Consider the following 23,462-nt stretch of genomic DNA (forward strand, 5'->3'; position numbering starts at 1 on the left):
GAGAGTGTGGATGATTTAGGTTTTCAATACTTATTTGAATACTCTCCTACTATGGCTTTGTCCTACAGATTTGGCCATAAAGAAGCAATGATTCAGGCTTTAATGGCAGTCTTAAAACTTTTTGATCTAACAAGCAAATATTACTTGGTGTGTCCAGAAAAGTTATTATCTCTTTATGTTTCTGTCAATTAAATTATGTCTGAAGCAAGGTTTAAATGTGGTGCCATTGCAGTTGAAGATCAAAACTGATTGTAAACACTGCTATTTCTATTAAAAAAAAAAAAATATCCATTTTTCTGTAACAGATTACATTGTTTCTTTGAAGTGTGATTTTTTTTTTTTAAGCAGCTAGTGTTTATAATATGTACATCATTAATCTTCAGACTTTAATCTCTGTAGTCCTATTTAACACAGTGAAGCTTCAAAGGATATGGATGCCTTATATTGTTTATTGAGATATGAGGGAAAATATAAATGAAAGGTCTGGGGAATCAAAATTATATCCATAAAATTTTTAATCTGCATAACATATTTAATGCTAGACATGTTAGAAAGCTACCTGTATATTTGCCTGATGAACAGTAATATGGACATACTGGAAAGGGTAAACATATTAATTAGAGCCTGCACATCTCTTCTTCTTGCTAGTGTAATCATTAAATTGATTTTTCCAGTCTGACATGTAATTGTTCCAGCGATGGAATCCTGCTTTCCACTCTCGTTCTGCTTCATCAATATTTCCTGTAAAACATGAAATGGGTTACATTAATCTAAATTTGAATCTCTTTATATGCTAATTGAAAAATAATTTTGATTATCAATGTCATTTTCTCCAGATACATTATAGGATGGTCTTTTGCTTCTTTTCTTAAACCTGGAATGACTGAAAATTCAGTGATTAACACTTTATCTTTACATCAGGAAGGAAGGACTGCAAATATATCATTCTGGCATACCACAGGATAATAAATATGCTCATGCATGGGCTTGTTGCTTTTGGAGAATACTTCTGTCCATCAAATGAGTAATTTGAAAGCCACCTTTTTTTTTTTTTTAAATCCTCAAAATATTACTTTTGCTCAGTATACTTTTCAGTGAACCCTACGTAGCTCGAAGACTACTATATGCAAATTGAGAGAGATGCTTGTAAAGATACAGTGAAATCACAGCTTTGTTCAAGGCAACAACAGGATTGCCATTAGTTTTAATGGATTTCAATGGATGGACAGGATTTCACCTCGCTGTGGAATAAATCTGGAAGTTCAAAGTGTAAGGGGCACAAGTTTGGAGAAGGGTACTGTAAAATGTGTACCAAGTCAACGTCTTGCCTTTTCTTTTTTGTTCTAGTCTATAAAGCATTTGCCAACTAATCCGGTGTCCCAAGGCAATATTTATTGCCAAATTTGTTATAGGTATCAGAACTGAGGGCAAGGATGAGAAGAGTAATAAAAATATATCATTTTACAAGGTTCCCAGAGTATTTTACAGACAGGGATCACTTCCTCCAGTCCCAAAGGGTAATTAGTGCTACAGACAAATGCAGTGACCTTGCAGGAACAACCCATACAACAAGTAAAGGATAGATAATGTATGTAGGCTGTACTGTGGCTTTTTATTTTGGATCAGTTGTAGACTTTTTAAAAAAGTTTAGAAACCATTTATGATCTATGAATGCCTTTATTCATTCTGGACCTAATTATCTCAGTGTCCATATTGACATAGCTTGCTTCCAAAAAAATTTGGTAATTGTGTTCATGAGATAACAGTTCCATGGTTTCTTTATGCTCTTTTGACTTTATGTTGTTCTGCTGCAGTAGAGCATAGGCCCTTTCCCTCCATAAATACACCCTATTCCCCTTTTTTATGATCTGCCAGCACTGCAAGTTTAACTGGTTATGTGAAAATGAAATACTTTTGTGTTTTACACATCAGTAGAGCAAATATTCTGGAAAGAGAGCTAACAGATTCAGAGATTTAGTTTGGAGAAGCATTCAGTAATTTGGTTGCTTATCTGCAGTTTAGCTCAACATTTCCAAACCTTTTTGGTGTGGAAATCCAGATGGCAATTTAATGAGACTTTGAAATGAGGTTTACATTACTTGGTTTCAGTTAGACCAGAAATAAAAACAAGATACTTTTTCTTGGGGAGGTTCTGTACTTCTGCTTGTAGTCAAAAGGGAAATCATGAAGAAGAAATACAGGAAAAATTATTAAAAAAATAACCACACTCCTCTCCCTCAGTTCAAAGATGTAAATAAGCTTGGTTACATTGGAGATCAAAGAAAAGTTCAGATCACTTTTATATTTTTTCTGCAGGCGGCAATTGTCATTAACTCAAAGAGGATTCGTAAATGTTTGTAACAATAAAACCACCTTTTGATTACTGAGCTATCCAGATGTGACTCTCAGAACTATGGGGTGATGACATGCACAGCATTTTACTTACTCTAATAACCCATCTTTACACGTTTCTTAATTTAAAGATGTATCCAGGGTCATGGGTAAAGCCAAACTTTCCACATATATCAAATGGATTGGTAATTTAGTGTATAAAGCAGTACTAGTATTATATGGAGAAAAATGCCTCAATCATATTTCTTGTCTTATTCTTGATTGTAGGTATCCAGTTTTATTTATCCAGGCAAAGCCTTCACTTATGAATTAATTCTGTTCCTTCTTTAATTATTCCAGTTTAGATGTGTTTGAAGTCTGCTCAAAGACTTTAGAAACTGGAATACTTCTACCACACACATATTTTCAATTAAAAGTCATTGTTCTAGAGTATAAATTAATGAGGCATTTCAGTGCTTCTTAAGGATCACGGTGAAGAATTGAGTCTGCTAAAGAAAGCAGACAACGAGAAATTCAGAGTAGCAATCGTTATGACTCTAAAAGACAAAAGGGGGAAGGAAAACACTGAAATAAGAACTTGGATTCCCATTTGTTTGCTTTTTGCAGTGATAAGATCCAAATTGAAGTCACAAGTCAATGCATCCCATTATCACCAACATCATCAATCTCTTTGAAGCAACCACCCATGACTTAGATGAGCTGACAGCTAGAAGGCAAAAAAAAAAAAAAAAAAAAAAAAGAGTTGAGAATTAAACTTGCCCGATCATTACAGCTCAGAGCACTGGGATACCACAATGTGCTGTTGTAAAGAGAGAAAACAAAAAAAAAAAAAAAAAAAAAAAAAAAAAAAGAGTTGAGAATTCAACTTGACCGATAATTACAGCTCAGAGCACTGGGATACCACAATGTGCTGCAGTACTACGGAAGTCAGCTAATAATACAGTGAGGTTGTTTTGCTACAAACAGTGATTTAGGCAATCCCAAACTTTGTAGTGATATCAATTAGCCTAATGCAAAGCCCAGTGAAGTTTACAAGGAGAAAAGGGGAGGTTTCAGTAGGCAATGAATCATACTTCAGTGCTCAGAAAGGTCCCAGTTTAACAGACCAAAAAACTGAAAGGTTTTTGGTTTTTTTTTTAATTTTTGGCAGTGTCAGCTCAGACAGCTGGCATTTCTTTTCTTTCCACACAGGCATACAGCCCTTACTTTAATGGCATTATAGCAAAGTCAAATTTATCTCCATAGCATCATTTGTTGAACAGAAAAATGTGCCAATAAAGTGCTAATCTTAAATGTATTTTTGTGCATTAACATTAAGATTGGGACAAAGGCCATATAGCTTTTCTGATACAGTATAATTAATAAAGGATGACAAGTTAGAATTAACTTTTCTGTTCTCAGTAGCTCATAAATGTGGATACCTGCAAACTTTTTGATTCATTAGTATTATAAATGCTTCAAGTTTATCTATGCTGTAGATTCTCATGGTGATAGTTTCTACACAGATGTTCAGAAAGGAGAAAACAAATAGTAACTATACTTCGGTATCTTTATTCAATGTTTTTTAACCACACACTGTCAATATCAATGGTTATTTAACCAAAACGGTGTTAAATATGTATTTTTTAAAACGTCATAATTTTTTTTTATTTTATTTTTTTATTTTCTTCTTCCAAAAGTCAATAGAGCTCTCTGGGAGATGAAATATTGTAAGGGCTGTTATCTCTCCTATGACCTGGGATGCAAGGTACTAGAGTTAGAGAGAAATCAGATTGTTAAGGTACATAACGCATTGCCCATAGGTGCAATGAGTAACATCTTTGTTGGTAGGTGCAGTAGTACTTCTGAGGTTACTTTTGACTAGTTCACTTTTCTGCATGCATAATGAGTGCAGCATCTAGCTCTGTGGAAATTGAAAACTAATTCTGATGGTGAATTTTCTAGTAAGTCCCAATTTTAATATTCTTACCACCCTGAGTATTTAGCTCTGTAGAATCCAGATGCTGTTTGGAGGATCATAGCAAATACAATTATTTTTGTTATTCACTGGTCAAGAAGTTGAACGTTTCTCTGCCTCCACATTCAAATTTTTTTTAGGGTTGTTTTCAAATACAATGTATTTACATCACCTAGTTTGATGTTGCATTTCTCTATAGAGGATGTATAATGCAGTAACATCAAATAGAAAAATATGTACTAGGCATACCAAAATAGAAATGGAGCAATAAATGGAAAGCTTGGCTGCCTGCAGCTTTCTATAATCAAAAAGAAATGGCCATATATAAATAGTTTGAGCTCTAGATGCATTAAAGTTTGTGTTAAGGAGGTAGAGTCTAACATAGATGCTTTTATAATTAACATATGATTGCTCTAAAAGCCACTTAAGAGTCACTTACGGTTTACTATCCCTCCAGTGGGTTTCTTTTAGAAACGGTCATCAGAAAAAGATGCAGTGATTGTCCCAGTGGTCACACCCTCAAATGAAACATTAGATGCTGAATCCTCCCAGCCTGTCTTGGGGTGAGTGAGGATGGAGGGTATTCTCAGTGCATTTGCAATAGGGCTGAAATCTGAGTAGAAATTGTGTCTAGTTGGAATTAAGAGCCCATGTCAGGCATGTCTAGGTTCAGTTTGTCTGACTAGTGATTATTATCAAACTGGACACAAAACTACGCATTTTGACTCGTGTATTTGATTATGCTTTTATATATTGAAATTGAAGGAGAAGACATTGAGAAATCTTCCAAAATCACACAAAATACTTTGTATGTATACTGCCAGTATCTTATGTACGGCTGTTACTGTTGTGTTGGTATGTGAGGCTTATTTTTCTCTTATCAGTTTTCTCAATCCATATCCATGACAATTTTTCTGGAACGTATCTGATTTGGTTGCTTGAGGAGAATGGGAAATAGCTCACCTTAAAGATGTCAGGAACTAAATATTTTCCTCTCGTATATTTAACTGCCTCAAGGAACTTGTCTTACCCAGCCTGCCATGGGAACAGGCTTGCTCAGATGCTGAACACATCTGGAGCTGGCCATTACCTGCCGAGAAGTCCTCAAGGGGGTAGCAAGGCTCATGCTGGGAGCAGATCAGTAACTAAACAAGTGGTTCGTTACCAAGCACATTCATGTCAAATTCTGACCGTTTGGCACAATGAGAAATCCCCTTGCAATTTCTGCAACATAAGTTGGTTTGATTGTTCTCTTCAGGCTCTACCTGATATAATTCCACTTTGTCTATCTGAGCCCTACTTGAACTATAACTTACAACAATGACAATATAAAATTTCCTTACTTCTTGTTCTTTGTCATCTTATATCATGTTAAAGTAACCTTCTTTTTCTAAGAATATTTCAACTGAAGAAGTAATAGAGACCCTCACAAAATGAGGAAATACATGTATTTATGGCATGCACTCTCCTTTGGGCATAAAAGGAGATAGAAAATCCAAAATAATATTTCAGTGAAAAGAATTGTTATAATATAAAGTATTATATCATGTTTGTAAGCAGAATCTTAAAGGTTTCTTCGTCAGAATTGTATAAGATTGTATATGGAACTTAAATACAAAAGCATCAAATTTCTGTTACAATATTTCAAGGACTGCTAGATGTAGATACATGACAAAGCAGCAGTTCTTCTTGACAATATTCTTGTCTCATTTCTATGTTAGGATCCAGGCAAGATGATTTTCTTTCCTTTTTACTAAGAATATGCTCAGGAATTTCTTTTAATTAAATTATGTAAATTTCTGTTGTAAATTACTGAATATGGCAAAGTGATGTATTTATGTCTCCTGGCAGATCAAAAGAGTTGCTTCATCATCCCTTACACCCCAGGACCATGCAAAGCAACTCCGCTGCCCTGCCAAGATGTGTTGAACTATGTCTGGTGATGTGATCTCTTCTGCTCCACAACAGAGCATTTGGTTATGCACAGTCCATTTGTAAGATGCACATTACTCAACAGAGGTTCACAGCCAGGTTAAAGAAATATGTAAAATAGTTCAGTTCTCCTGGCTCAGCATAAAGGGCTCGTCAGAATTTGAGAAACCTCCTTTAAATCCATCTATAATTTGGTATACTGTGATTTTTTTTTTTTTTTTTAAATCACAGAGTATGCTTTATAAATTATTCATTTTACCTACTGATTTTGCTTCTCTTGATTTAATTGAAAAACATCTATTGAATTGAGAGGGGATAACAGTTGAGCCATAATAGTTATAGGTGCAAATGAGGAAGGAATAAATTATTTCAGAAAGAATCATCTGTGCCCTATAAAAGTTTACATATTTTTAAGACTAACATTCAAACTGAATCTACAGAAAGCCTGTAAATTACTAATTAACATTTAAAAAGTGTATCTTATTTTTGAAATGAGACTTTTTTTCTTTTTTTTTTTTTCCTCTCCACTCACACTTCAGAATGCAGTTCCAGAACTGCAAAATCACTTTATAAAATCAATTATTTTCAAAGTCCAGAAGCACAGAGGCTTGGTCTGTTTGGTGGACTTGGCAAAAAAAGTGGCATGGGGCTTCTAAAGAAAATCTGAGTCTTTTGTGTTCAACTGAGTTTAAAGTTTCAAACAGCCTGTTACATTTTTCTGGGTAGTGAGATTTCATAAGCTCATTGTACACAGTGTCAGGCACAAATCAGTTCTATTTTGCATAGGCAAGTCTTGAAGTCTCTTGGTTGTTGTCAATGACTGACACTCTAGAAATAAAACACAAGGCTCTCTCGTGTGAGATGTAGAACAGAATCCCCTTGCAGCAGTAGTAATACATTTCATACCCTCTGTGGATTAGCTGTGTAGCAATGCAATCCCATAAATACCAGATAATATAATCCCAATATAACACCCCACAATGTACTTTAGATACGTGAAATTTATACAGAACTTCTAAAGCTTCCAGAAATCCCAGTGCAAGCTTCCTTTTCAGTAACGTCTTCCCTGCTATCACTAGTACCCCAAGGAACCCAGACCCAGGCGGTGTTGACCCTCACGGGGAGAGGAGATGGATGTGGCTTGAGAACAATAGATTTGCAGCACTCTGATATATCTCACCTTGTGCCTGCCTCTCCGCTTTGGGGCAGAAAAGCTTTACACTGCGCAAGTCCTGAGCTTTGGCCTGTCTCCAGGCTTTATCCTAGTGCATAAAAGGGTGCTACAGGATGATGAGCCCATGGTTAGAAGCACAGGGCATGTTGCAAGGTACACCCTCCCCACAGCATGGATGCTGTTGTCCAACACCTGAACATCTTGCGGAATTTACGGATTCACAGATTTGGCAGAGTTGGAAGGGACCTCTAGACATCATCTAGTCCAACTCCCCTGCTAAGCAGGAAATTCAGTTACAAATTGGAATGTAAAGATTTAAAATCAAGTGTCGTGTTAACGTCAAGAAAATGATCCTAAATAAACATTTAAATAAAGGCATCTATAAATGCATTTTTTACCTGTCATTTCCAGGACTTTGGGAAAAAAAATATTCCAGAATCGACATTGCTGAGCACGTAATTTTGTCAGTATCTCTGAAGTGCTGGTATTTAATGTCAAATATTTTTGTTCAGTACTGGTGAAGACTGGCCATCTTGTTCCATTAATCAGCGTCCCATTTGGAGTTCTAAATGAGAAAAGAAACATTTCATTTGGAATGAGAAATTACCTCAGTACATTGATAGAGTACTATTTCTTTTTCATGTAACAGTTACTTCAGCTTAAGTATGTTAGTTTGGAACTACTGAAGTATACTTCTGTAAGTAACGCACTGGGGGAGAAAAACAAGGTAAACTTGATTTAGCTTTATTTTTTAAAAAAATTAAAGTATTTATGTTCCCTTTTAGGGGTCTTCTGGGTTCACCTAAGGGAAAAAATTAATAAAAGACCATAGAGAAATTATACTTGTCGAATTTGAAGAATCTCACAGAAGCTGTAAATTATTATAGATAATTTAAGAACAAACCAACCAGCTTGGGAGGCTTAGTTAATGTTCTAGTTTGAATATTGCTGATCCCTTCAGACAGACGAATAGATTGGACTAAATAGCTTAGATAAAAATGCAAGTAAAGGTACAAATAATGTCTAAGCTTTCGATGAGAGCTATATTGGGAGAGAAAACAATTATTCCTCATTAAGAAGGAACAGCTCCTTCTTGAAGTATGCTAAGCCCCATCAGTGGCATGCCAAACATGAGCAATCTCAAATCTTTTGGAAACTGGGAAGAGGTACAGAACGCTTGGCCCTTTACGAAACAGGCTCTGCATGTTCAAGGATCACAGCTGTTAGTGTTAAAATAGTTGTGATAAATATTTATAATACAACAGAATTCATAAGGTTCTAGGGACAGACACCCAGTTTTTCCCCTCCAAAAAGGACAATAACTAGTATCTATATGACTAGAGAAAAAATAATTGTCTTAAATATGTAGAAAAAGAACAAAATGGGGAGCATTGCACAGAGATTAAATGAGATGGAATATGATCTTCAGGAAAAGCAGATGATTTGTGACTGTTTTAAGTGTGAATCTATGTTAGCTCAGAAGAGGTTAAAATACAAATTAAACATTTTATTGTAGTGCAAGCAGAAGGACTCCTTTTCTAGAAGCTGATATCAAGGAATCTTGGGTTTAGGGCAGAACAACAGTGTTTGATGATTTTTGGTGGGATAAATTAAGAACGCTATTAGCTAAGTTAATTTGGTTATCTCTGCTTTACTTTTCACCAGGACTCGTCCCAGAAGGCAGCTGCCAGAGAGGAGTCCAGGGTGTGGGGAGCCCACTTGAGTTCTGCTTGCCAAGAGTGGGATCAAGGTACCGGGTGTAGGTGGGACCAGTCAGAGCACAAGATTCAGCTGCTGAAATAATATCAATATCTCTTAGTTCATTCAGAATGAATCAAGTTTTTTGCCCCATGTTTTGGTATTCTGGAGTCTTTGGCCTTGGCTGCTTACAGAAACAATGTTAAGAGATTCAGCATGTCATTTCCTGAATTGCTCACTTCTTTACTAATTTTTCTTTGCTAATTCAGCTCTGATTAACCTATGGCACCCTTTTTAACTGCACATTTATTTGTGGCTCATGAGAATGATGACTTAAGCAGAGCTGACTTGCACTTCAGTTCAAGATCAGAACGCTAATGGTGCTGTCAGTATTCATTTAACAGCTTCTATGCTATGAAATAAATCATGACATTCCACATTATAATTTACAGGTGTGGGGGGGATTACACAATGGCTACAGATGTATTTTACTAAAAAAGATTGAAAGAACTGTCAGATGAACACAGCTTTTTGAAATAGGTGAACCTGCTGATTATGACATTCTCTCTGCATTTCTAGGAAGCTTACTGTTCAAAGAAACGTCCAGTAATTTCCTTCTTAGCTCCATTATTGAAAATTTCCCAAGTCAAAAAGTAGCTCCCAGTTACAGCAAAACAGAGAGATCACAGGAGTATAATTTTGAGCTGGTAAGAACAAGTTATGATTATAACCTCCTTGTTCTATCACAATTACTATTCATTCCTTCTTGCTAATAACTTCATGATGAGAATTGCAGTGCCCAGGATAAGCTGTAAAATTCCCTTGCACTAAACTCAAAGTTTAATAATATTCATGTAGAAAATTGAAAGCATTGTGAGAATATCCTTTACTGAACAGAAAGGAATCCAATACACTGCACAACAAAGCTCAAAATTTCCATGGAAACTTCCATCCTATCATCTTTATCAATTCCTCAAACCTCTGCCCTTTCATCTTCTGGTAGTACTCAAACAACTCTTCTTCAGTAGGTTCCAGTTTTGCCCACCTCAGTGCCGTCAATGGGGCCTGAAGGTGTGTCCTGAAAGGGGTTGGGCCACGCATCTTCAGGATGGACCGCTGTCTTATGCGTCTACCTTGTCAAATACTAATAATTTTTCTTAGACATTTGTCCTTATATCTATAAAGTCTAGTCAGGGAAGACCTTCTTCATTGTTTGGAGTGAATGTGAGCTTCTTCATTGAATATTTTAGAAAGAAGCTAGCTACTTCTCTACACAGTTTTTAATGTTTGCAGGAGAAAGTCTTACGGCAATTAAGGAATACAATTATTTGAATTGCTCCTAGAGAAGAAAAGCAAGAGAGAAAAAAATCCCAAAACACCACACCACCTGTGTTTAAATTTTTATTTAAACAGAATTTGTTTCATTATTTCAGCTATTATTTTTTTTTTTGCCTTGCATATGCCCTGAAGTTATAGGCTGGACTCTCTCTACTCTGTTAGAGGTACAGAAGCTCATTTATAGTTAATTATTTTGTTAAGGTATGTCTTTAAGCCAGCCAGACTTATTTTCTCATTAACTTGAAAAACAGAGTAGCTTTGTCAGCTCAACCTCCAGTAAAGCGGCTCTTGTTCTACCTTTATACATATATGTGCTCTCATTGAAGTTCATGAGTCATTTTTTCATCCTGGGCCCAGTGGAAGTTGCCTGTAATTTGCTGTTACTGAGATCACGTTGTTCCCTCTTTGAGTATTGTTTGTCCATAATTGTCAATAACATTTAATTCTCAAGGCTCATTTGTAGTAAGTATACTAGATTTGACATAGGAGTGAAAAGGGTTTTAAAGGAGCTTACCACTGATCATTTCTGTATATTTAATGTTCATCTTTAACAACTTTAGAAAGAAAAAGTTAATTTGGATCAGATGGAAAATGCAAGAACCTGGACACAGTTCTGTTAATCATAATAAACATACATACTTACCATTCTCATTAATATGATCAATATAGCCTGAAATACAATACTAGTTCACTGTGTATTTATTAATATTCACATAGCGTTACTTCTACAGATGGTTTATCATACACATGCACAAAAAAATGTAATTCATCATCTAACTTCTTTTAATCATTCATGATATAAAGTACCTGTAAAATATTCACTTCATTTTTGTGAGTGAACTGCAAATAGTTTTCACTCTCCTGTGGTATCACATTTAACAGAGAAGTTCTTTTGTAATGTTAAGTTATATTTTGATATAATCTACAAAGAAAAAAATTCTTTAAGTCTCTTGAAAACAGTTTTAGGCATCATTTACCTTCCTAATGAGTGTTGTAAACACTAACTGTACCACATGCTGGCTTAGATTGTCCCAAGCTTTCACTGTGTTCCTATTTAGCTGCTCTATTTGTAAATGGATCAGGTTAACGTGTCGTGTGCTTCTCTAGAGGAAAAGAAAAACAAAACCCACATCATTTTAGCTGTCTAACTTGGATGAATTATACCAGCCCAAACTCACTAAGAGATTCACAGGCTGAAATGCAATTTTACCTCCAGTCCCCGGTAACCCCTTCCTCTAGACAGACAAATATTTGTTCTGCCTGGCTGAAGCTGTTCACGGAGATATTGCTCCCTGAGAGGAAGCATGCACTAATTTCACCTGAGCAGTGTGTTATTGCTCTTAATTGTATTTTCCGTTGCCGCCGGCTTCCCTCCGACCTGCTCTGTTGATAACCCAGCAAGATCCTTTGCCTACAGCTCACCCCGCAGAGGATTCCCTGCTCTCCCTGTCGCGTGTAGCCGCGGGGAGATGGCCTCTCCGTGCCCACCCTGCCTCCCCCCTGCTCTCACCAGGGTAGCAGCAACCCCACCAGGCACTCGGTAAGCTGATTTCTTCCTCGGTGCCTTCTGCAGGTTAACACCAAGCTGGCATTCTGCTGGCATGGGTCTCGTTAGCTGAATGGGTTGCCCACTGAGATTAATGAAAAGTTATGATAATGCTGCTGCACCCTCTGCTCCCCCCTCCCCAGCCCCAGCAGCATGAATTAAATCAGACAGAGACCTGTTCCTCCTTGGTGCGACTTTATTGACTTCGCCCGGGTTGTAACTGCTGATGCTCATTTTCAATTTGGCCCCCTTTTCTTTTAAACAGCTGGTTTAAAGGGAGGAGAAAGTGAACATGAATCATTTTTTTTTATTAGCTTTCATGATTCCTTGGAGCTATCGGGCAATACTGGCAATCAGCTGTTTTTCATGGGATGATGTTTCAGTGTGTTGCCATGGGCACAAGAGAAGAGGCAGGGGGAATGGCCTTAGAGCAGATGCAACAGCAACGATAACCCTGTCTCTTGCACGTTCTCTACAGGCGCATTACAAAGCCTTCAAGAATTATGTAAATAATCTGCTCAGCATCCAATAAGAGGCATACAGTAGATGTTTCACCCCAGGGGTAGCTCTAGGGGCGAGAGATGGTTCTGCACATCTCTATATTGCAGACACAGGGAGATGCTGAACCTGGCGTGGTTCTACCTGAGGTGGCTTCAGAGCAGCCATGTGAAGGCTACCAGCAGCACAGCTGGTACGACTCAGCATGGGACACCTGACAGGAGTGAGTGCAATTAATAATGTCTATGTGCTTGTAGAAATACCTAATGAACTGCTTTTTCTCTGGCACTGTAAATTTTGGTTGTGTTGTCTCCTATGTACGTTTTCTCTGCCAGGTGAGAGGAATTATGACAACACAGGTCAGAGAAATCCTTTTTTTCCATTTTTCCTGAACCTTGGATGAGAAGACATCAACGGGGCTATAGTATCAGCAGTTGATCTTGGTGAGTCAGGGGCTGGAAGCAGAGGTATGTGGTTTACAAAGATGCTGAACTGATGTTCAGATGTGAACTGATACCACAGACTAAGTGGTCACTGCACCACAAGTACACATGCCTGCTTGCTCTAATGAAGCTACAGGTAGATGTGAAAAAAAAAATGATAGGATGGTCAGGGATCCTGGAGAATATCATCACGTGATGAGTCCTCATCAAAGCTCTGACCTCCAACCCTTTGCTTCCCCAAGGGGTGGGCTCTGCCAGCCTTTTGTGATGCTTTCTGTAGTACAGCCAGAGCCTGAGACCCTCCTGCTCATGCCTCAACCAATGAGTGATTCACTTGACTTCAGAGGAATCACAATGAGGATACTCTACGCTTTGAGAAAAGACCACAAGGTTTGTATCTTAAAAAAAAATAATATAATTGTCTTCATTTTACAATTGCTTTATTAGTGGTTGTGTCATGTAGAACATCATTAACCATGCTAGCACTGAATAATGTAATCAATCAAAATTTATTTATTTATCTAATCCAAATGGATGAAACTTTTTCTTTTCTTCCAGACTGGGGGAGAAAAAACATTTTGTTGTTTTCCCTCTTTTCCACTTGGACAGAAGGGTGCTCCTAATTAGTGAGGGAGCTGATGAGGGGCACCATGGCACACCAGTGCTGCCCCAGCTCTCTGGAGCGCTGCTCGCTGCAGAGGGGTGGGAAGAGTTTGTGGCATTAGTCAGGCAAACGTATCCAGATGTCTCACATAATTTCTAAAGGCCACGATGTATGATATTTATACCTATGCTCATTTTCTCAGCACAACACAACAACTGCCAGGTTACTATTAATTTTGGGCCGTGGCACGGTCCTCAGGGGGACGGTGGTGTAGCAACAGCACATGTTTGTGTAAGGCTTTGGTTGGATGGTACGACTGGGAGCTTAACAGATACTTTCCAGCCCAGTCCTATTAAAAAGAAGAGCAGATTTTATTGTTAACTACTGGTTGAATCTTCTCAGACCCTCAAACAATTTGGCTTAATGCCGGTATCTTCATACCAGGCTATTAGTTTCAGATGACTCACTGTTAAGTAGGCACTGGAGAGGGCCGTGAGGTTGAAGACTCAAAGTCCTTAACCTGAGGAGCAGTTCTAGCTATTGGAACAAAGGAAATGAACCTGTTATGGAAACTTTCCTTAGAAAACTTAGCAAGGGAGAGGATTAAGAAATATCTGTATCAACTATTAAAAAAAATTAAAAAAAATTTATTAATTCTAAAAACATCCCCAGAAGCTCTAATTACTGTGTAAGCTTTCCATTCAGAGACTGAGACCTGTATAAATCTGAAAGGCTCTCACTGTGTGAATATATAGATTGCATCTGATGCAATACACCTATATATGAGTCAGTATAATGAATTTATTCTTAGATTATTTTTTTTTTTAATTCAGACAGTTATCCAGAACATTTTCCCAAGTCAGCTAATTGTTTATCACCTACTAAAATGATTTGATGAACTCACTGGATAAAATCTTTACATTATGCCAAAATATTTTACGTTAAATTGTACACTTTGAGACTTTTTGTTATTAGAAACTGCAAATGCAAAGGCAAAATGACAGGGGCATTTTTCTGTCCCTTATCAAAGTTTATGAATTGTCCAATTTGGAGTGCTACCCCTAAGTAAGTGAATTGGAAAGCTGACGTGCTATTACTTTACAAATATATATGTTACTTTTGACGTGACTGTTGCTACTGTTGGTGGTCTTTTTACATGATAGTGCATAACAAGTTACCTTGCTAGTTTTCATTTGAGACAGCTCTTCACAATATTCCTTTATATCAGCTAATCACTACTCATCCTATCTATTGAACTGGTGGACCCTCTCTACAAATGCACTGCCACACTTAATATTTTATTTTAAAATATTCTCTTAAGGCTTTATCCTCTTAGACTAATGGGAAAGACAGCAGCTATCTAATCTATTAGCTAAATAGGGTGAGTGGTGCCATTTATAATAACGAAGCTCTAAAAACTATCATGTAGAAAGGTGACAATTTGGACAAGGGTATTTTCAGCCTGTGCAATACTGGGAATACTGGAAAGCATCCATGATTATCTGTTTCATACACCATGCTTCCTTGCAGCCTCGTGGCATCAGCATTCTTAAGGTACCAGGCCTGTGCTCCTGTGGTACTATGAAGAACTGGGGAACTTAGAAAAAAAAAATAATATTGGTAATTTTAAAAGAAATTGTTTTAGTTATTAGAATTTAATTCTTGTGAGAAAATAATAACAAGTTTCTGAAAAAATTGTAGCTACTAAATCTGTGTCATTTACTTGTTCCTTAATAAGATGCAAAAATCGTTGGTCCTGATTCTGCAATGTTTAAGCCTTGTTCAGATTCCCACTGTAATGACTCAGAGTACAAGTCTGAGAGAGGCTGCAGATATGAATCCTTCAAATTACTTTTCTTAAGCAGCTGTTTATGGGAAGTTCATTATGTTCAGTTGTGCTCAGTTCTTACTCACAGATCACACACAAGTTTATAACCTAGTGACTATAAAATGTCCCTAAGCCACAGCAAAAGGAAGCTGCTTGGCAAGTTATATCGTAGGTAAATATTATTTCTTCTGCTGATCCTTGAAGAAACCCATAGGATCCAGCTGGCATACTTTTTAACTGACAGAAACCAGAGAAGGACCTTTGCAGCTAGGCTTTCTTACACCTTCACAGGCTAAATAAAGCTCAGGATATTCCTTCCAGATTCCAGCTTGCTGACAGCAGTTGTGTGTTTAAATCTCTTAAACTATAAATTATCATGGTATGCACTATTGCAACCAATATCAGTTTCAGGAAATGAAGCAACAAGCTGTAGCTTCTTTTTTGGACTTATTGTGTTCTGCTCAAAGCAGCTTCATGAAGCACCCATCAAGCTGAAATTATTCTTGCTTCTGCATGTCGTGGTGTTTATTTGTGAATTCTTTCTATTTATAAAGAATTCATAAGGTAGGTCTTAAGGTATTGGCTATAAATAAGATAGTATTTGAGAAATTTAGATCCAGGATGTTCTGCCTTAGCTCTTTGGGCATGCTCGCAATGCATTTAGGAGCTCAGTGCCTGAAATCCCTGGCTCCTGGATTGGAGTTTGCTCTGGTATCAGGAGTAATAACGAGCCAGGTCAGCCGAGCCAAAGCTAATGAGCCCTTCAGACCATGCCTGTGTATCTCCAACCTCCAGGGCCCACGCTGGCACTCCTGCACATAGGTCTCCTCCAGCAAATCTTAGTGCTATTTCAGCAACCCTTGCCCCAAACTCCACTCTCTTTGTGGCATATGATGAGATGTGATTGTCATACAAGGTCTGGAACAGTAGTCCCACTGTTCTGTCTAAGAGTCAGTAGCACTAAAAACTTGAAAGCAAGTTAAATGTCCTTTCCCGAGCAACTGGTAAAGTTAAACATTACCAGACCTTTCTCAAATTTAGCTCTAATCAGTAATGAAGATCCACATTGATTTAAAAGAGAACAATGTTGTCCCAATATCCTCAGGGTCTCTCTGAGTGAGGACTATCAGTCCTGCATCTCCTGTCCTCTCAGTGAGTCTATACTACAGTCCTAAAACCCTGACACTCGGAGATCCCTCAGTGTCTCATATGGAACGTCCCAAATACATGCATGTTCTGCACAGTTTTGAAGGGAGTGTAAAGAAAAGAGTGAGACCATGCTGAATCTCACATCTTTCTCATCATGGAGCAGTATTTCAAAGACATATTTTTCACAGAAAAGAAAGCAAGCTGTGAAAATTGAAAGATCCTGCGATGCTGGAGGCTGCCATGGTAAGAGTGATTGGCAAGAAGAAAGGAAAAAAACCATAACCAAACAAAAACTCCAACCAACCCACCAAAAAACCCTAACAATCCTACCCAGAAACATCAAATGATCTTCAACATAATGGTATGACTTCAAGAAGACAAAAGATTTGAAGTTAAATTGAGTTCAGGGAAAAGGGTGAAATTTTGGCATTTGTGTGGAGATAATTTTGAACCACCAAAAATATGTTTTATCTTGTCTTGTTTTAAGAAATACTTATCCCTCATTTTGATACTCACAGTCACACTAAGCTAAACTTGACAAGTGTCTAATGTAACATACCTACAACATAGAGTTGTAGTCATTTACATGTTTAGATTATGTATTGGGATAAAGCAGTAAAGAATTTTCATGCTTATTTTATTCCTTCTCTACATGTCTTGCATCTGATGTGTTACTTTGCATGGTGTTTAAAGACCAGTCCAGCACTCTTTGAGGTGAATCAACGTACTAGTTAGGGGCTGATCCAAATTCAAACACATGGAACAGACTGGTTGACTGCAAAAGCTTTGGGTCAGACCCCAGCTGGAGAAATACCCGTAGCATCAATAAAACAAAAGAAACTTCTCTCTTCCTAGACGGAATTCACAAATATAATTTCACACCTTCTCTAGGACTCCAGGTTCTGGTGTGAATATTCATAGTTCATATTTAAGTCAATTTTGAATAGCCATGAGACGGGAAATACTATGGCTTAGTCCTTCTTTATTGTAAAGGATTTTTTTTTGCCTTCTTTTTTTTTAATGTTCCTATAAAGTATTTTGTATCCTGGTGCCCTTTCATATGGTACCAATTTTAGCTTTCAGGGACCACTTTTCAAAGATATTATTTTTTTACACTCTTGACTGCAGCAAGAAATCAGATGAAACTGGAGTTTTAAGTCTTACTTGTAGAGGTTGAGAGGGTTATTTGGAAATGGAAGGAGGTGCTACTGAGACCTTGAGGAGGAATTAACTTCCGAAGGTGCTGAATCCTACTGAGACCTTGAGGAGGAATTAACTTCCGTAGGAGATACAGTAAAAGAATACATACTCAGGAAAGCACAAGGCATTTCCTCTTTTACTCATCCTCTGAAACTAGCTTATCTCCCCTACAACCTCACTTCTTCTCATAACCTGGGAAAACATAAACTTACGTAGTATCTTAACCAGAATTGCTCTGTGGGACAAGCCTAAAGAGATTGTGTAAATGGAGAGAAAAATGTTTTTATTGCCGTGGAACTATTAATACTGTGTTTTAAATTCCCAGTGGCTTTGGTAAAATTTGTCAGCCTAGTTGGTTGTGAGAAAGAGTAAATACTGTACTCATATGTATATGATTGCTCTTTCCATCTCTTGCCTTCTCTCCCATTAATAGAGTTCTTCCCAGACACTCAGAAATTGTTAGATAAATGGATTCAATGCATTCCTTATCTCTAGAGACCAAACTTTCAACACAGACTGTGTAGTAGATAGTATATTGGATATAGTATTTGAGATTTGTTTTCAATTGTAATTGCCCTAATCATGACTTCTTTTCAAGACAGATGCTCCACATAGCCCTGCACCAAATAAAATCATCTAGATCCATTGTGTCCTGATGGACTTCATCAAAGTAGCATTTTCTTGATATTTTCCACTTCTGTCATGGTTTTATTTCTGTGAATGGTAGGAAGAGCGTGAGTCACAAACTTCAACTACCCTGCAATCTAGGCCAAAATGAGCAGTCCTATATAAGAAACCATTAGGTAGCTTTCAGTAGCATGTGTATGTGTTATTGCTTCATCTAAAAGACAGCTACAGTATTCATAAACCCCCAAATAAGGTACTTAAAAATATACGATTATGTTATTTTATCTCTGTTATAAATTCATTGTAGGTTTGACGTCTACAAGCAGTGATCACATATCTTTCTACGATAAACAGATTAAAATTATGTCCCAGTGTTATAACATCCTTTGAATCTGATTTGAACTATATCCTGCCACTGAGAGGGAAATCTCCAAATATAATAATTTCAACTAAGAATCATGAAAGTCATGCTCTCAAGAAGAAATAGTAGCTAAAGAGGGGAGAATATCTGAGCCTATTCAAAGTCCTCTTTCAAAATCGAGTGGACTTTTGTGGAAATTATGTTATGCAGACTACTTAACAACTAGGGAAAACCACTTTTGAAATCTCTAAGCATTTCCAGGTATAGAAAATTCACTTGGAGTCTACTCCTTGAGAACAGCATGGTGAATAACACTTATGAGAGGTAGGTATTTAAAGCTTCATTAGTTAAAACAAAAATCACAGTATTTGAACATCAGCCTCAGTAGAAAAAGGATCTCTGGTGTAAATTTGAGGCATCAGTCTTTAGAGTTTGTACTGTATGAAATTAGGAAGTTGCCTTACATTCCCTCAAGGAAAGGTAGAGAATGCAGATGGCAGCCAGAGATGTCTGGGAAAGCAGAGGATGGCAGCTTTTAATTTTATATCTGCACCAGCATGTAATTGTGTAACATCACTAACTGTAAGCATGAAATCCCTGATTTCTACTCATGCAGCTTCTAGATTTGTGGGGACGGAATCTCACCAATCCTGTGACTAAATTGCTAACTACATTTACCCACAACTGGCTTCTCTTGCGGCTGATTGAAAAAAAATTAAACACCATATTGAGCTACCTTCAAAAATATGGTGTTAGGTAACCTCTGCTGCTCCTCATTTCCTCTTTTTTCCCCTTTGCCACTTCCCTGAAACAAGCCAATCTCTTGTGTTAGGAAGTAAATTAAAATGTGTACTGAAAGGTTTCCATTCTTCATGTGAAATTTCTCTGTAAAACTTCAGATTAGTGTTCCAGAACCACCTGGAAAAATGGGGTTTGCAGACCTTTTAAACTTCAATTTCTGCCTTTTGATGATGAAACAAGGAATAAGCTGCAGAAAAGCAGCATGGAAGAGGAGTGCCCCTAAAAAGAGGATTAACTGTGGGTGAGCACTAATTAGAATTTCACAGTGACTTTTGCTACCATGTTTTTATATGCCTGCAAAAGTTATGATAGTAATCCCTAATCCTAGATTATCTCTGAAGTGGATTGCTGTTATAAGTGAACCTGCCTTACATATAATAAGTTCATGCATAGATTTCCTTTATTTCACTGTTCACGAATCCTTTCACCCCCCCCACCCCAAAAATGGTTAGCGAGTCTCTTGAACATTGTCTTATCTTTCCATTTCTTTTTTTTCTTTCTATCTTTTTCATGTCTTTTCTTGTTCATCTAGCCTCTTGCATCAGTTAGCTTTTCCCTGTCTTGTTTTCCCATCTTCCTTGATCGTGAACTTTCCATCAAACGCTAAATTAGTTCCATCCAGGCTTCTTATTTCCACTCCCAAATTTGAGGTAGCAATCATTCCATTATTTTATGTCAACTCTTGAAACAGTTCTATCTCTGCATTCCTCTCCCCAAAACATATCCATGTAGGCTCTCTGCCAGGTCCTGAGCACAGCAGGGAACAATGTCCAGTACAGGCTCTTCTACCTATCTCTCTTGTGAGAACAGGAAAAGCCACATCCAAGACATTTTTCTCTCTTCTCTTACAAGGTCAGCCAAAGGCAGCACAGCGCTACAAAAACCCTCCTCAGAGAAATCCACTTTATCATTTCTTTTCTTGTGCCTGTATGTGCATGTTTGTGTGTCTCTGCCTCCAACTGCAGACACGGGGAGTTCACCTTGCCCAGTCCCAGGGCTGTGCATTATCACTGCAAGTTTTGAACCCACAGCATTTAGCATTTATATTAGAGTTTACCCTTTTCTACAAAGCCCTGTCAGCCTTACATTTAAGGCAAACCTTTGCATTATAGATTTGGCTTTTAATTTTATGTCTCATTCAATTGCTCCTACAATATTTGGACATTTCCTTAATAGATGTTCTTATCTCATGTTTGAAAATAATAGTTTGACTCATGTGTTGTAGTGAACAAAATCTGTATGGACAGAATTGCATTTGCTACACATATGGAAAGTAACAAGACACTTTCTCGTAATTTTGCAATATTTGTAATACTATTAAGACAATCTAAACAATTCACATTCCAGACCTATTTTCAAAAGATGATAGAATCAAATACTCCTGGTTTCAATTTTGAAATTCAATGGCAGCTTGTCAGCTTGCAAGCCAGAAAGAGAGAGCTGACTGCCAAATGTGAGTCTCTAGTTACTGATTTTTTCCATGATGCACTATTTCCAAATAGACTGCTAAAAAGATGTTTCCATTACTGCTTCTGAATATCACAATATGTAAGGACCCTGGGAAGATGATGAGTCACTCTGAAGAACCCAAAACCTGAAAGTGAAGAAATAGGATTATACGTCCTAAAATTTGACCTTTTCCTTTTTCATCACTATGATTTCCCTTTTTTTTTTTTTTCCATGGCTTAGAGGTGATTCCAGTGAAAGACAGTGAGTGTGAGAATGTATGTGCCCTTTTGGGTCAAAATGAAAGCTTTACTTTTCCCCAACATGGCAAGGGAAGATGTTCCTTTTTGTATATCTCATGCCTCCTTCGTTTTTTACCTCATACCCAGAAATCTTCTGTTCTGGATCCTTGACCCGATCCAGTCAAATCACTAGTTGAGATGACAAATGACTTACTCTAGACAAACGTGAGAAGCCAGAAGCAGCAGCTTTGGGGAAAGCCTCCCCTTGGTCCTGCTGAGCTACAGCTCCAGTGTGTTTGAAGACCCCATGAGGACTAGCACCATGTCTCCGCTGAGGAGATTGAACCCAGGTACCTGCCTCTGTCCCTGGGAACGTGGGCTAATCTCAGAAAGAAATATAACTCACAGTAAATCTCTTATCATGAAATGGCTGAATGGTACGTAAAACTTCCTAGTTTCTGAAGTATTAGAAAATTAAAAGTGGTTGGAGTTTTTTATCTTCTATTTTTCCCCAGTATATTCATTCCCTTCCATACATAGAGTATATAGGTCCCCAGTTCAATCTGCTGTCTGGACTCTATATGAGGTGGTTGGTTTTGTTCTCACTGTTCTGAAACTACTCTCTATAAACATGTTGTGATAAGTTGGTAAGAAAAGCACTGAAATTTATTATATGTCTACCAGTGGAACATCAGGGAAAGGCAATAATAACCAGGCAAAGTGCTTCAGAGTTTTAGTGGGACAATCAAAGCCTCACAAATTCCCCTAAAACATAGGAGGAAATATTTCAAAGGGTTCACTTTATAGAAAAAGCTGCAAAGATTTGTTTCAGCAGTTGTAAAACTGGCAGTGAGACAAGTTTTGCCAGTTTCCTTTTATCCAAAACATTTTTCACAAAGCCTTAAAAATATTATCTTTGTATGTTCCACTGAATTCTTATTTGAGTTTTCATCTCATCTGATTTGTCTATCTCCTTGTCACTTTACGTCACTCATGTCTAAAAAATGCAGTTACCAAATCTAATGAATAAAGTAACACAAAAGACATAACCTAGCAACCACTGATTTGGGATGCCATATATTTTTTCATGATAAATAAAAATTCCTCTTACTAGAGTTAGCAGAGCATTCTGGTGCCTATGATTGATAGTACCTGTTAGTGTCCCTTGCTTACTTTCAAAAGCTTTCTGAAGAATAACAGAAGTGCAGAAGAGAAATGAATTTTAAAAGTGTTTAAAAAGAGAAATTTAAATTCTTTCACCATGGACATCACTTGAATAAAGTCTGCTGGAAAACATTCAGGAGAAAATTACTGAAAACTAATTTAATGTTGTTAAAATGAACTTTACTTATACACAAACATAATCATACTGAGCCTGATCCAGCCCCTTTCATATGACATTACACTATGGTGTATACAATTTGATCATGTGTCTTTGTCTGTCTGATGATGTCTGGCATTTTATCAAATGATTTTAAGGCTACCAGTTTATACTCAGCTGCCAATGTTCTTAAATAGAAGAAGAAATTAGCTAAGGAGGCCCTGGCTCAAGTTAAATGGAGGAATTTTACATCAAAGTTTAAATCAAGAACATAGATTTTGGAATCTGTTCTTTTCTATAACCCAAATATTTTATTATACTTGATTTATTCAGATAGCACCAGTAATAACCCTCTTTCTTTGCTCACTGGTAGAACACAGATTTTTGAGGGTATTATGACAATGTTGATCTTTCAAGGCTCAAATACACTTAAAAAAAAAAGTATTTTATGAAATTATGCTAATAGCCCTAGGAACAGCTAGGATACTTGGTCAACCTAACTTGATACCAAAAGTTAGTCATTAAAAATTGTAGTGATAATGAAACAACAGAAGTGTTCCAGTGATGGAAAATGAATTACCACACCTGGAAACTTTTGTCTCCCAATCCCAGGCAATTATTGGCAGTTTAGCAATGGTTACCTTTCTCTGCACCTTAACAGGCATCAGTGTCCACCTCAAGACTGACTTCACACTGTTCAGTCAGGATGATCCTACCTACGCATGTTCTCCCTTAGTACATTGGATCCAATTTTAAAGTGAAAAAGTCATTGGAAGATACAAGTGTTTTGCTTCCAGGAGACTTCAGACACCAGCATGCTGGGGATACTGTCCTGGGATGTCCAGGACTGGAGAGCAGAGACACTTCAGCCATGCCGGGAAGGGTGGGAACTGGTTGCATGTCTCACAGAAGAAAAGAGTGATCATTGGATTGATGTTCTTCTGA

The 23,462-nt window shown here is 37.4% G+C and overlaps 1 protein-coding gene across 2 annotated transcripts in view; it reads right to left on the bottom strand.

The window, feature by feature from the left end:
* Positions 1 to 429: 429 nt before the first annotated feature.
* Positions 430 to 23,462, bottom strand: part of BCHE (butyrylcholinesterase) — a 54,854-nt gene continuing 31,821 nt past the window's right edge. For both annotated transcript variants that reach the window (XM_014938844.1, XM_014938843.1), the window contains exons 3-4: positions 7,814 to 7,980; positions 430 to 741 (exon numbers count right to left, since the gene is read on the bottom strand). In XM_014938844.1, the coding sequence (XP_014794330.1) occupies positions 614 to 741; positions 7,814 to 7,980 (295 nt within the window). In that variant the 3' untranslated portion in view covers positions 430 to 613. The remainder of the gene's footprint in view (positions 742 to 7,813; positions 7,981 to 23,462) is intronic.

Source organism: Calidris pugnax, unplaced genomic scaffold (genome assembly GCF_001431845.1).
Source record: "Calidris pugnax isolate Ruff unplaced genomic scaffold, ASM143184v1 scaffold52, whole genome shotgun sequence".
Classification (NCBI taxonomy): Eukaryota; Metazoa; Chordata; class Aves; order Charadriiformes; family Scolopacidae; genus Calidris; species Calidris pugnax.